General features: G+C 40.2%; 1 protein-coding gene across 2 annotated transcripts; it reads right to left on the bottom strand.

Moving 5' to 3' along the window:
• Positions 1-4: 4 nt before the first annotated feature.
• Positions 5-13,464, bottom strand: TDG (thymine DNA glycosylase). 2 transcript variants are annotated; one of them, XM_054988648.1, is made up of 10 exons: positions 13,418-13,464; positions 11,195-11,337; positions 9,170-9,378; positions 7,013-7,082; positions 5,674-5,809; positions 5,511-5,593; positions 5,327-5,421; positions 4,755-4,926; positions 4,439-4,567; positions 5-3,459 (listed from the first exon to the last, which is right to left on the bottom strand). In XM_054988648.1, exons 2-10 carry the CDS (start codon positions 11,286-11,288, stop codon positions 3,323-3,325), a joined length of 1,125 nt encoding a protein of 374 aa, XP_054844623.1. In that variant the 5' UTR covers positions 11,289-11,337; positions 13,418-13,464; the 3' UTR covers positions 5-3,322. The 2 variants fall into 2 exon arrangements, with proteins under 2 accessions (XP_054844623.1, XP_054844622.1); XM_054988647.1 differs by lacking the exon at positions 13,418-13,464 and adding an exon at positions 13,299-13,390.
• Positions 13,465-13,491: the final 27 nt, after the last annotated feature.

Here is a 13,491-nt window from a genome sequence, read left to right as displayed (position 1 = left end):
TCAGAATTGTTTAAATTTTATTTAAAGCACCATGTTTGAGAATGTCTGCACATTCACATTTAACCTGTTATTTTGCATTTACTCCCAAGTGATATAACAGATGCCTCTTTCAAAACAAGATACTTTCTTTCATTTCCATGATAGTTATTACTGAAATATCCTTTAGCAATGGTAAGCAGTTTGTTAAATATAAAATAGTTCCAGATCCCTGATGCAAGGCACTTCAAGCACTTGCAAAAAAGAGTCCATGTAAACATTGATACATATAAAATAAGTGAATCATTTTATACACTGCTGACCATACAACGAACGATTTTCATGGAGAATAACCAACATGATCAGAACCAGAATATGTGTCTTAATCTTAATTTAAAACAATGGGCTGGATCCAAAGATGCCCTTTCCCCTAGCTGAAGAGCATATTAGTAGGTAGGCACTATCTTAAGAAAACTTCATCAAATCAAGTGTAGTTCTTTCAGTAGTGGAACACATAGGCAGCAGCGGCCACCCCAAACCCAATAGGACTCAACTGAGATGAAGCCTCCCAATCAAGATCCTTAACAAAGTCCTGTCTGTCTAGCTGGCTGGTCTTGAAAGGTTAAGTTGCCCCTACTTAGCAGCATCAGAAAACAAGAGCAGAAAGCTGATGCACAGCCACAGAAAGCACAAACATTGTATTTTCAGTTCTTTTTACACTGCAGCCGCTTCCTTCCAGGTCCAGCACCATGGCTCCCCAACTCTGCCTGGGAACTGAGCAGATTCCCAGCTGAGGGAAAGTAGGCCAGACTTGCCATTATGAGCTAGGTGTTTCCCTTTGAACCCATCTCTACCCATACCAGCTGCAACAAGGCACCCCATTAAAGACAGGAAGTCCAACTTACATCCTGGCAGAAGACTGCTAAATGTTCTCTGCCTACTGCTAACAGTACTTTGGATCCAATATGTGCTCCAGAATTTTAAGCCACATAATTGCATGGGGGACCATGAACATGCTTACCTCTTAACAAAAAGCAGATCAGAACATAAAAAGGTTTAAGCTGCTAACAGACTACAGATTTACTTTAAATTGATCCACTCAAGCCGTCATTGCTAATACAAACAGATACAAGTAACGAAAGGAAAAATCCAGCAGTTTGTGGTGTAGTTAAATAATTTAGATCCCTATGTACACAAGATGGAGAGAATTTCTTGTGCATAATTCAAGTATCCAAAGCACCTCATTATAAGATTACCAAACTACCATTTGAGCCTCTTATTGCTTTTAAGTCATCTCTTCCCTGCTGTGACAAAGAAAAGAAAAAGTGAACAAAGGAGCAAAATACTAGTTTAGGCACAGCTGAACACATACATTTAAAATTTCAGGAAAGACAATGGGCATGATCCACATGCCTTGTGGACACAGCATTTGCCCACAGAGGGCTAATGGAGTCTATTTCTCCATTATTTCTCTCACCTGCCACATCCAGACAACTTAGTAGGATATCTGGAGGAACATGTGCATCTCTCTTGTCCCTATCAAGCCTTTTCTCATCATGCATTTCAAATTGCTCACAGACAGAGAGGACTGGATGGAAATATGAGAGGCATGCATAAATCTTCCACTCTCCCAATGTCCTGTACATATGTATAGATAAAAGGGGGGAAAGTACTGCTCTGAATCCTAATGGACTCTACACTCTGGTTCTAGGCCTGCAGATCAAGTGGACAGTGCCCCAAGTATTTAAGGAGAGCTTTATTAGTGGATAGCAATGTTAATTCCTCATGTTCGGTTTTGTAGCTGCCTAATACTTGAATGTCCGATCAGCAATATTTTGCTCAATGAAGTGGAATGCTAGAGAGGAAACAAAACCATAGCAAGACTGAAACCTCAGAGATCAAGCTTTCTATCTCCAAATTTTCTCTCTTTCTTTCTGGTGGCATATCCATATTTTAGAAACCTGTACAAAGAAGTTTGCTTCCTTTCAAGGTCACTCTCTAAAACACTGAATCCTTCCATTCCAAGAGGTCATTCTCCTAACAGCTGAACTATAGCTGAAAACTCAGATAACAAGAAGGAAATGAATAGAACAGGGCTGCTGTAGGTCCCCCTCCTTGAGCTAAAGTGGAATGAAAGCAGGCACTCAGAAGCACAGGTACTCTCCCCATATCTTTCTCTCTTTGACATCTCTCCCCATGTCACAGACATTAAAGATTTAAGAGTTCATGCATACATGCTTATTGTGCAGTGACTGCAGTGTCAAATGACTTGCATGATTGAAAGTTCCACTGCAGATAATACTTTCCTTACAAGTATTTTAAAGATGACATGAAAAAAGAAGGGGGGGGAGAGCACTTTGCCAAAATCAAGAGGTGTCCACCTTCAGGGATCCTTATGAAAGTACTATAAGGTCTTCTTTTTTCATTCCTAGCAGATTGCAATCGGCTAGAATGATCCATGTGATCTGAACAGAAAGCACTATCTTCGCCTTAAATTTGCTTCATACATTTAGCTGATGTCAGCAAATAGCCAGATCTGATAGAATTGCAAGATCACATTCAACACTTGATCCCGATTGTCTGGGACCACTTGAGAAGGAATACAACAGGAAACAAGTAGGAGAGTGAAAAAGTGATAGCAAACTACGGTTTTCAACTAAAAGTGAACCCGAAGAACACCTGGCTCATCTCTAGGTTTTCAGGGGAATCATATTCACAAATTCAGCTGCCACTGATCACAAAGTGCCTGCAGGCATGAACCAGGACTGAGTGAAGGATTCGGGCTCTTTTCTTAAAAAGCAACAAAGCTAGTTACTGTAGAACAGGATTCCCTCACTTTTGTAGAGAACTAAGGGCAGGCCTATTTTGTTGACTGTGTAAGAGCTGGACATTAATATCTTGCTACAGTCCTATCCACTAACAATCTTAGATCTATAAGAGACTTTCCACCTCCTCAGATGTACCAAACATGAAATATCTCAACAAAGGAAAGAGCAAGTTAAACACAGATGTTCACAGACCTCTACATTACAAAATACAGATTTAAAACAAGAGATAAATTGACTTTTCATTTGTGAAGACCTGTTAAAACTAACTATGAAACTATTTAAATACAAAAAGCCTCTTACAAAAAAAATGGAAGTCTCTTTCTCTTAAAAACAGTGGACATTTTCTTACAGTCACCTAACTCATTGATCTAAATCTACAACACAATTGGGTAGAACTATCATAAGAAAACTGAGATAAAATGCTATTAAATGCTTCAGTTGGGGAACTGAGGTACCATTCTTGACAAGTGAGTACATAAAAAAATTGCAGTGCTTAGGTATGACTGAAAAGGCAGACTTTAACCATTGTTTTCTTGCTCCTCTTGTGGCCTACAGTTGTTAAATTCAGGAATCTGGTCTGTGAAGGATTGTGTCATCCACTGTCCATTGGGGACATCACCAAAGGAAGATCCACTGCTATATTCTGCATTGGATGCTGCATAAAAGCAAACCAAAATGTGTAATTTAGCAAGCATTGTATCGAAAAGAAGAGGCATTTCCACTACAAATGTGCCTGCTAGGCATGATTTTAAATTCTTCTATCGGCTTAACAAGAACACAGCCATTGGGGTTGCTGTCAAGGCCTAAACTCCTTCCTAAAAGTTTCAGTATTCATCTTTAACGAGTACACTTTTAGCCTTTTCACTTGGTAAAATTGGTGGTGGAGGGGGGATGAAGGCAGTATTCTGTCCAGCTGCACTACAAAGTAGCAAAATCTGTTCCCAGTTTTCTTGCCAACAAAGGCACTAAAATGACTGAGAAGCACCTGAAACTTTTAATGTTATTAAACTTTGTACTAAATAACTTAAATACATGCTTGAATTAAGTTTTACAGTCTCACACTAACTGACAATGTCCCCGATCCACACATTGTAATATTCCCTGCTACAGCCTTGCTAGTTACAATTATTTCATTTAAAAACACAAGTTGGAACAAGGGAAAACAAAGGCTTGGATCCTGCCTAAAAGTTTCATGGACAGAAAGGGGGGGGGCAAGGAAAGGCAGAACTCTGACACTTCCTTCCCCCAGGTAATTCTGAGGGGCCCCCGTCTCCAAGACCAGCATTTCTGGAGATATTCTGAACTGCAGCAGGAGGTGTGGAAAGCGCAGTCAACAGACTTCCATTTTTGAAAATTTTAGACTGTATTCAAACTACTAACACTACTGAAAAGGCTGAATTTGACCGAGCTACTTAAGATTTCTCTCAGTTCTTTGAAAGGCTTAAAGCTTGTATGTGGATGCCAAAAAAGGACTCAGTTGAATACTAATAAAATTCACAGCACCTAAACTGCTTTATAGTTTTGCACCATTACAGCAGGGTAAAAAATCAGGAATATTTCTACTAAATTTCTATTTTTTCTATTTATTTACATTAAGAAACATGATTTTTTTTAAAAAATCGCCCATAATCTACCTGTTCCATTTGAAGAAAAGTTACATGGTTCAGTCTCACCGGAAGTTCTTTCACTGTAAGCTCCTCCATAGGCTGCTTCGTAACCTGGATCGTATTTTTCTTCTTTGACGGCCATTTTCTTTGCTTCCTCTGGAAAATGCAAACCAACAAAGTCAATTCATATGTAGTAATTCAGGTCAGGTTATGACCATTATGTTTTAACTATGCAGTCCTATAGTTCATCTCATTGAAAGATTGTCCACACCTACTTATTTTACTCACACTGATGGCACATGCATTCAGCAAACTGGATTTAGTTTAATCTGATGTGTTATACCTTGTGCAAGTTGCAAGTCAAAGGTGTACTGCACTTCTTGGACCTCTGTGGTTGATGTAATGCCTTTCAGCTGATCTCTTAACTCTTTCAGCTTTATATAATAATGAACTTTATCTTGTGCACGAGGAAACTGAGCACATCTTGCACTGGATGATGGCATAACATAGCAAAGCTGTGTAAAACAACACCAGAAAAATAGGTACTGTCAGATCAGAAATCACCAGATTTGTACAGCAGTTCAATAAATTGGTACAGAAGCTGGTAAAGCATTATCAACAACCTACATATATTTCAAATATCTCTCTTCAGTCTCAGGCAGTGAATTTTAAAAACTGAGAAAGCAACAGCAGCTTTCAATGAATGTGCAAGATACTGTCCCCACCCAAACGTATTTAAATAAACTGCATATATAACTAAATTAGTTATCCTTCCAAAAATGGGAAAGCCTATTCATCTAAATTCACTACTAATCTCTCTTGACTTTTACACTTGGATAAAATTGTTACTGATTAAAATGCCACTAATCATGATCCTGTGTAACATTTCTATTCCTAACCAAGGTAGGCACTTACTGTTTCTGTGTCTGGAACTTTATGTGGCTGCAGTCCAAATTCCAGCTTTTTAACCTTTACTCCAAAAACCTCTTTACTAAAAATATCATAAATACCTATAGTGAAATCAAAGATAACCCACTGTTAGACACAATGCACAATCAGCAGAAGCATAATACAGAAGCTGCTTAAGTAAAAACCTCACATTTTCCATTAAAAACTGCTATTTTAGGTTGATACTTCTGTAATTTCTGCACCAGAATGCGTCCTCCTTCCCGAAACTCTTTGCTAAAAGAAAAAGAACCAAAAATAAACATTGGTCCACAGTTACCAGCGTCTACTGCATAACATTTGGATCTTTACTCTACCTGGAAAGGTCCTTGCTACCTGGTGTTGTCCTTTCCACCATATTTGTAAATCCAATACCATATTTATGTGGTAATGTATGGTCATCCATATGGTTCAGCTGTTGTTCACTAAGACCGGCCAGAAACAGACACTTCCCTGTGAAGCCAAAAAAATGCATGTTTTGTATATTCTCATAATTTATTTTCAACAATGTTTTGGTTTCTGAAAAAGACAAGCACAATAATGATTCTATAAGCATATATTGAAATGCTAGAGCACTTTGTGTCATGGTATAAACCAGCTGCCTTCAACCCATGGATCAAGAAGCCCCGCCTGTTGGATTGTGAGCCCTTACACAGCAGCCAGTTCTTCTTTTACTGCTAGTTGATACAATGCAGAGATCAAAGGCACCACACATTCTGACTCCTTTTGCCTGAATGCTGAGAATAGCAACAGGGTAACAAGGCAAGGTCATTCAGTGATGGAGAAAAGTCCTAAAAGGCTCTGACCTTTGCCTTGTGTTTCCTGTTTCCATCTCGCTTAGTTTGCTACCTACAGTTCTGGTCTTGAGTCTGGGTCCCAGCTGCCTGACCTATTCATATTTTTATTTCATGTTTGTAGCTCCTCGGTCCCATGCTGCTGCAAGTCTAGAAAGGCTGAACATCACTGGACTACATCACCAGCATTTTAAAACCAGTTTGTGCTATTTGTTCATTCTGTGTGTACAGACCGTCACATAAAGAGCTACCAATGCCTACGCAAAGTAGCCCACACCGCATCCCAGAATCCTGTCACTGTTCAGTATTCCATTTCATGGCATTTGCACAAAGCTTTACTAAGAACTATACACTTACCTGCAATTGCTCTGGACAGAAATAATCTTTGTTCCACCATCACTCTTCATCTTCAGGTTTTCTAGCGCTGAACTAGTACCAATTCATTGTTTTACCCAGCTTCTATAAAAAAGCTTCTTGTAGCAGAAGCCTTGCTATTTCATTATCCCCTCAGCCCTAATCACAATAGTTTTAATTCTGAATTAAAACTAAAACTGAAAGTTTAGCATTTCTAAATTCTTTTATTTATTTAATTTATTTGTTTATTTATTTCATTTATGGTCTGCCTTTCTCACTGAGACTCAAGGTGGATTGTACAGTGTGAGATTTGTACAGTCAGTATCAAGGGCATTTCGATAAACAATGCCGTAGGGTAAATAAAGTTTACAAAGACATAGCATTAGCAAGAATCCAACAGAGAGTTGAAGAAATGCTGAAACAGAGTATAAGCAATTCTAGAACTGACATTAGACAGCATATAAGTACCCAGTAGGATCATGGCAAACCATGAGATCAGACTACTTACAAAAGTGGTTGCCAGGTCCTGGATAATGATGCCCTTTGTAGGCTGCCATCAAGCCTGGATTTATACCAATCTAGAAGGCAAAACATCAATAATTGCCATTTTGAACGGATGAAGAACACATGCCAAATAAATAAAAATGCACATAATAGCACATAACTATCCATGAACTTGTCAAGACCCCCTGACCAGCCCAGTGACCAGCTTAGTGACTGACTTGGAGGGCTCAGAGGAAAAGCCCAAGAGAAGCAGCAGGATCAGGAAGGGACTGATGCTGCAGAGGTACTGACCAACCATGCTCCATCAACGCCAGAGGCCACCCTGCTAGAAGCTGCATGTGATCCCTTACCACCAACCTCTAAGATAACCACTAGACCACTGCCAGGCAGGGCACAAACCCAGACTCATAGCACCACAGGACCCTCTCCCACTCCACAGGAATGCAGTGGCAGAAGACCCAAGTTAAGGTGGCACAAAGGAGGTGAAATGCCAGACTGGCTATGTGCAACCTCCCTGTAGACCCAGACCCAGGTGGAGAGTGGTGCTTCCTTGCAGGATCCTGGTGAGGGCACAGTGCAGCCTCAAGAGCTTCAACACCTGCCAGCAAGTACAGCTGAGCTTGATTAACATAGCCAATTTAGACTGAGGCTTGAGAAGGGAAGAACCCACTATAAGTTGTTGAGGCAGAGCAGGTCTAAAACTTGAAATAAAATCTAGGTGAGGAGACTTAATATCCACAATTTACAAAGAATTTCTCTTATCATGGCATTGAGCAAGTCACAGAAGCAGTTACTTGAAATTTTTTAAAAACATACTTTTATTTACTAATATCAAGTCAAGTCAGTAGAAATAATTATAAAATGAGAGTTCAGGACTCTTGATTTCTTGGGCCAGAGCGAAAACTTTAAAAGTTGCTTTCTGAATTACTGCCATATTCCTGTTAACAAAAAGGAAAATTTCTCTTGAGTAGATCTGCCCTGTCAAAAGTATGTTTTGTTTTAGTAATAAATCTAAACACATACTGATAGGAGGTCATCCATAAGCCAATTCTCTTGAGTACATCTTTTAAAGCAGGTCTTGCTTAGATGTAAAATCCATTTAAATCAATGCGATTATTACAGGTAGTTAGGATAGAAATGTTAGTCCTATTGAAACTAATGAGATCAACAGGCTTAAACAAAGCACCATAGTACTAGAACCACAGATCAAGCTTTTGGCTACTATGCAGTTTTTGTAATTAGACATTTCTGTTCCTGTCAGAACAACAAGGCCAACATATTTAATAATTAAGGAGGTGAAACCTTCCTATGTAGTTTTTTTCTGCTCTAGTCATATTAAACACTTATTCATTTTGCTAGTTTGTGCAAGGCAATCTTAATTTACAGATTGTAGCAGCGAGGCCAGAGATGATAAACATCCAGGGACACTACAATTGCCTGTGAAAAGCAATTTTCACAGCAATAGGGCATTTTATTTTGTTTACTAAAACATTTTTAACTTGCTGTACTCGCCATAGACAGCGACCAAAGGTGGCTTACAAAACCAGCAAGACTTACAAAGCCAGCAAGAGTAAACAGTCACTAAAGGGACTCAGTCTCTTCCACCTTTTGGCACATGCCACGCAGCTCCTCTCCCTCCTTTCCTGACAGGAAGCAGGAGCTGTAGCTCGTTGCTTGCCTGTGTGCTTGCTGACCCAACTGCCAGGAGCAGGCAGCACCATGAGGGAAAGGTGAGCTAGCAGCTGTCGCTAGTGGCAACTATTCAAATGATCAAAAGCCCCAGCAAGATGTCATCTGATCATGTACATACAAGCCTAATAGGCATATCTTAGTCACATGAAATTTTATCAACCACATACAAGCCTACTAGGCATATCTTAACCACAAGAACTGATGCACTATCATCTCCACCCCCAACCCATCCCCTCAGCTCTCATCCTTGCAACTGAATTGCCCCGTTTGGAGACCTTTTATGCATCAGAAAAAAGGGCTCTAGACCATTAAAGTTTGTGCCACACAATAAACCTGACAGTCTGTTATCAAGAGCAACATGGGTTGTGGTACTGATTAACCCAGATTGCCCTCAGGAATTTATCACCAAAATGCTAATTAAACTGGCTGGGATGGGAGAGATATGAAAAACTTTTAAAAGCTGACTTACAATTACAATGTCCAGATTGAAAGTCAGTATATCAGGCAGTGTTTTGGTCAGCAATTCAGCTTCAGATACACCATTAAAACGATCCACTTTCCTTTTGACTTTGAAAGTGTCTGTGATTTTCTCTTGCTTGCCTTTTGACTTGGCAGCTTTAGCAGCAGGCTTTTTGGGTTCAGTAGATTTATTTTTTCTCTTTCTTCCTTTTGTAGCAGCTGAAAAAACACAGCCAAAATTCATGGTGTCCTTTTAAACTGTGATACTGAAAATGTAAAACTTTAGTTTACAATGATAAGCAACATATGTTCAAACTTGTCATACTGCTATCAGCTAAATGTTGCCATCTAAAGAATATTCTCAGCCTTCCAGATCCCAAGCTTTTCCATCCTGTTACTAACCTTTTTGTACAGGCAATGCTTTTTATTACAACTGAGTCATGTCACAAATAGATCACCTGAATGAGCCAATGCTCCACTCTTGTGGCCTTTTCTTATGTGCCCAGGGTAATGTTAATCACCAATTTGAGGTCAGGAAGCAATTTTCCTTCAGGTCAGATTGGCCAGGGATCCTGGAGGTTTTTTGCTTTTCTCTGGGCATAGAGCAAGGGTCGCAGGGGAGTGGGAGGACAGCTGTGAATTTCATGCATTGTGCATGGGGTTGGACTAGATGACCTTTGGGTATCTTCCAACTCTATGATTCTATGACTTGCTAATATGATAGTTAATGTTTTTAAACCTTGAAAATTAGTTCCTGGTAATCAAACCTGTTCCAATGTCTATTCCTGATACTTAAGAAAGTACATAAAAGAAGGTAACTTGAAAAATCCAAATTATAAAGCTTCAACTCCATGCATTGGCTTGGTTATTTGTAACAGCAAACCATAGCTTTCCACTACGTGATGAGTGTAGATGATCCTTGGGCTTGCACCCTCCCTCATTTTCTCATAACACAGCAAGATAATTCATTATCAATAATTATTTCTATACTTACAGCTAATGATAGTTTGGTTTGAATTTGAACTATGGGTTTGAATTAACTCTGTGATTTAGGATTCCAAAATGGAATCTATCTACAGTCCAGATTAACTGGCAAACTATGTTTCACCACAAAGCCAAAAATAGTGAAACTTCTTGCCATGCAATAAAATGTGGCAGGGAATATAACGTATGCTGCGCTGAGTTCTTTATATGAATAGAAGCATAAATGTGTGACAGTCAGATGCACGAGGGAAGGTGGGAGTGGGAAGGGACATTCTGGAGCCCAAATACCTCTAGACTTATTCATATAGCAGCAAATCATAGCCTGCTTTTACATGTGATCCTAGCTGTTGTTCCGGCAAAATATATTCAACCTTCTAGTCACTAGTTTACAATTTCATTCAGTCCATGTTGTTCATTGCCAAAAGTGATGTCTCAGTGAACACAGTTCCAGTTAGTGCTCTTTAGCTTCTAAGTATGTTACAAAGGTGGAAATTAACTGGCCTTTCCAGACATCCTTGGGAAAGCTGAAATGCTCCACAACATTTTGTTGTGGGTTCCTACTTGTACATTGTCAAATCAGAAAAATATGCAAGAAAAGCAGTTCAGTAAGGAAGATCACCTAGATGATCTCAGATCAAAGTATCATACACATTGACACCATGACGACGAGGATAAGTCAGGCAAAAAATACATACAATAACGTTTGTTATTTTACTATATATCACAAAAACATATGGCATATTTCCATACACACTGCTGATCAATTGCATACATCATGGGAAAAATGGCACAAACACAATCAAAGAGAGAAAAATGCAATGTGAAGGGACTCTTTCATAGTAAGTATAACTTGCAACAGAACAATGTTTGCATTCGGTATACTACCACTCTTAAGAAAGAAGCAATTCTACTGTTTTAAGAAATTCTAAAGAACAAATTCCTGCATATTTACTAAAACCTTTAAAGAATCTGAGCAATATAAATAATTGCTTCTACATTTATAATCTAATTAATTCAAATTAGAATGGATAAAATGATAGTTTTAATATACCTTGAAGAGGTTCCTGAATGAAGTTTGGATCCAAAACTCCCTGAACAGCTTGTTGCTCATTCATCATCTCCATGTTTGGTGACGCAGTCATCATTTCATGGAAAGTAAAAGGATAAAATCCAGGCTGAAGAGGAGTATAATACCTTTTTTTTTTTTAAAAAGAACAAAGCAAAAAATTATTGCTACTTCAAATGCTTTTGAATTTACAAACTATTTCCATGGTATTTGACATGCATTTCCAAGACTGATTTTGATGGATTTATGTGGGTATTTGGCAACACTAATAAACCATTCTTAACACACACACACACACACACCTTTACTCATATACTCATGCTTCTATAAAGAAACAAGATGCATATCAAAGAACACACATTAATAACTCATGGAAAGTTCTTCTTTTTCAAATGCACGACTAAAGTGATCCTAGGGTTAATTCCTGAAGTCAACCTTTTAAATCAGAGGACTGGTATTTCTGTATCAATTAATCCAGAGCAAAGAGGCTGATTAAGTCAATTAATCCTTACATACATAAGATTTCATCAATTTGTTTCAGGCACTTCAAATCCTAAATCCCCATAGATGAAGAAGAGGAGGGGAAACTAACCTGTCCAATGTGGCTCATCTACGTTTAAAACCAAGAGTTCCCAGCAACATTTCACATAGGATGGACAGGAAGGTGTACATTTTTGCAGATCTTGGCCACATCAGCCCCGTTTTCCTTGTCTCACCCCCCTGTGGCTACCATTCCATCCCTCAGTAGGGAGCTTCCTCAGACTTTTAAAAAAAGATTATTGACATCTCACTTGGGCTTAATGCTATAGCGAGATGTCAATTACTGAAATTTTAAAAGCAGCTTTCCAGTGACATGGGGGGAGGGATGGCTGTGGGGGAATGGAAGCAAGGAAGTGTTGCCACTGCCAATGCCTCTGCATTTGCAACAGAAAAAACATGGAAAATCATTGCCATGTGAATGCAGCTTGGGCAACCTTCAGTCAGTTACACATACTCTCTGCCTAACCTGCCTCACAGGGTGGCTGCAAGAATAAAATGGAGAGGGAAACAATGTACACAACTGTGTGTTCCTTGAAGAAAGGGTGGGATAAAAATGTACTTCCTATTTATTGTAAAGCATTTATAGACCACCTTTCCTTAAGACTCACTAATAGGAATATATGTTAATTACTATTTTGCATCAATAATATGGCCGCCATGCTAGTTTAATGATCACAGCAATTATATTTTCATAATTCTTAACAGTGCCAAGCTATGCAAATCTGCCAAGATACCTTACTCAATGGAACTTATTCCCAGGAAAGTATTCATAAGAGTGTACTGCTAACACATTAAAAAATGGAAACTGTGACTACATTTTTTATCTGTAGTTAACCAAACATACACACAATAAAAGCCACAGCAGCAGCAGCTCCACTGCCCCAACAGATCTTGCGCCAATCCTATCTCAGCATTATCCATCTCGGGACTCCAAACTAGCTACAGCTCATGTGGAAGAGTTTATACTAGGGTTGCTAACCTCCAAGTAGTATCTGGAAATCACCCAGAATGACAACAGATCTCCAGGCCACAATAAATCACTTTCCCTAGAGATTTTTTTTTGGGGGGGAGGGGGGAGACAGTGAACACTGTGGCATTATACCCCACTGAGGCCCAGCCCCTCCCCAAACCCCACCAACCGCCTCAAACGGTTGGCCTGTGAATCAGCACGGGCTGGTTCGACTCCCACTACTGCATGAGCTCTACCTTGGGTAAGGCACTCCTCTCAGTCCCAGCTGTATTGTGGGGATAATAACAACACTGACTTTTGTGCTTCACTCTCAGCGGGGCTCTAATCGGTCTAGAAGAGCGGTATATATGCTCAGTTATCTCCATGAGCTTCCCAACCTGGAGCGGACAACCCTAGTTTACGCCCACGCAGGCCTCAGCAGCACCCCCCAGCAGCCTCAGGCCTGGGTCCTGCGCTGGAGCCTGAGGTTTCTTTGTGTGAGGAGAGCATCCCCCGAGTCCTGACAGGAAGACGCCTTAACGGGGCCGCCGCCGCCCCCTCCCGCATCCTCCCTCTCCTCCTCCCTGCCCGGAGAGATACCTCCCGGGGCCGTCCGCTTCCATCCCCGCGCGCCGCGTTTCCCTCCTAGCGCCGAGCCGGGAAGGGCCTCACGGACTCCGCACCGCAGCCTAGTCCCTCCCCGCGACCCCCTCCCCTACCTTCTGACTCGCTCTCCTCCCAGCGCGCCGCGGCCTGGGCAGGCTGGCAGCCGCACAGGGATCACGTGGCCGAG

This window comes from Eublepharis macularius, chromosome 9 (genome assembly GCF_028583425.1).
Source record: "Eublepharis macularius isolate TG4126 chromosome 9, MPM_Emac_v1.0, whole genome shotgun sequence".
Classification (NCBI taxonomy): Eukaryota; Metazoa; Chordata; class Lepidosauria; order Squamata; family Eublepharidae; genus Eublepharis; species Eublepharis macularius.
The sequence above is the reverse complement of the archived record's forward strand: the minus strand, read 5'-3'. Positions and strand labels throughout refer to the sequence as shown.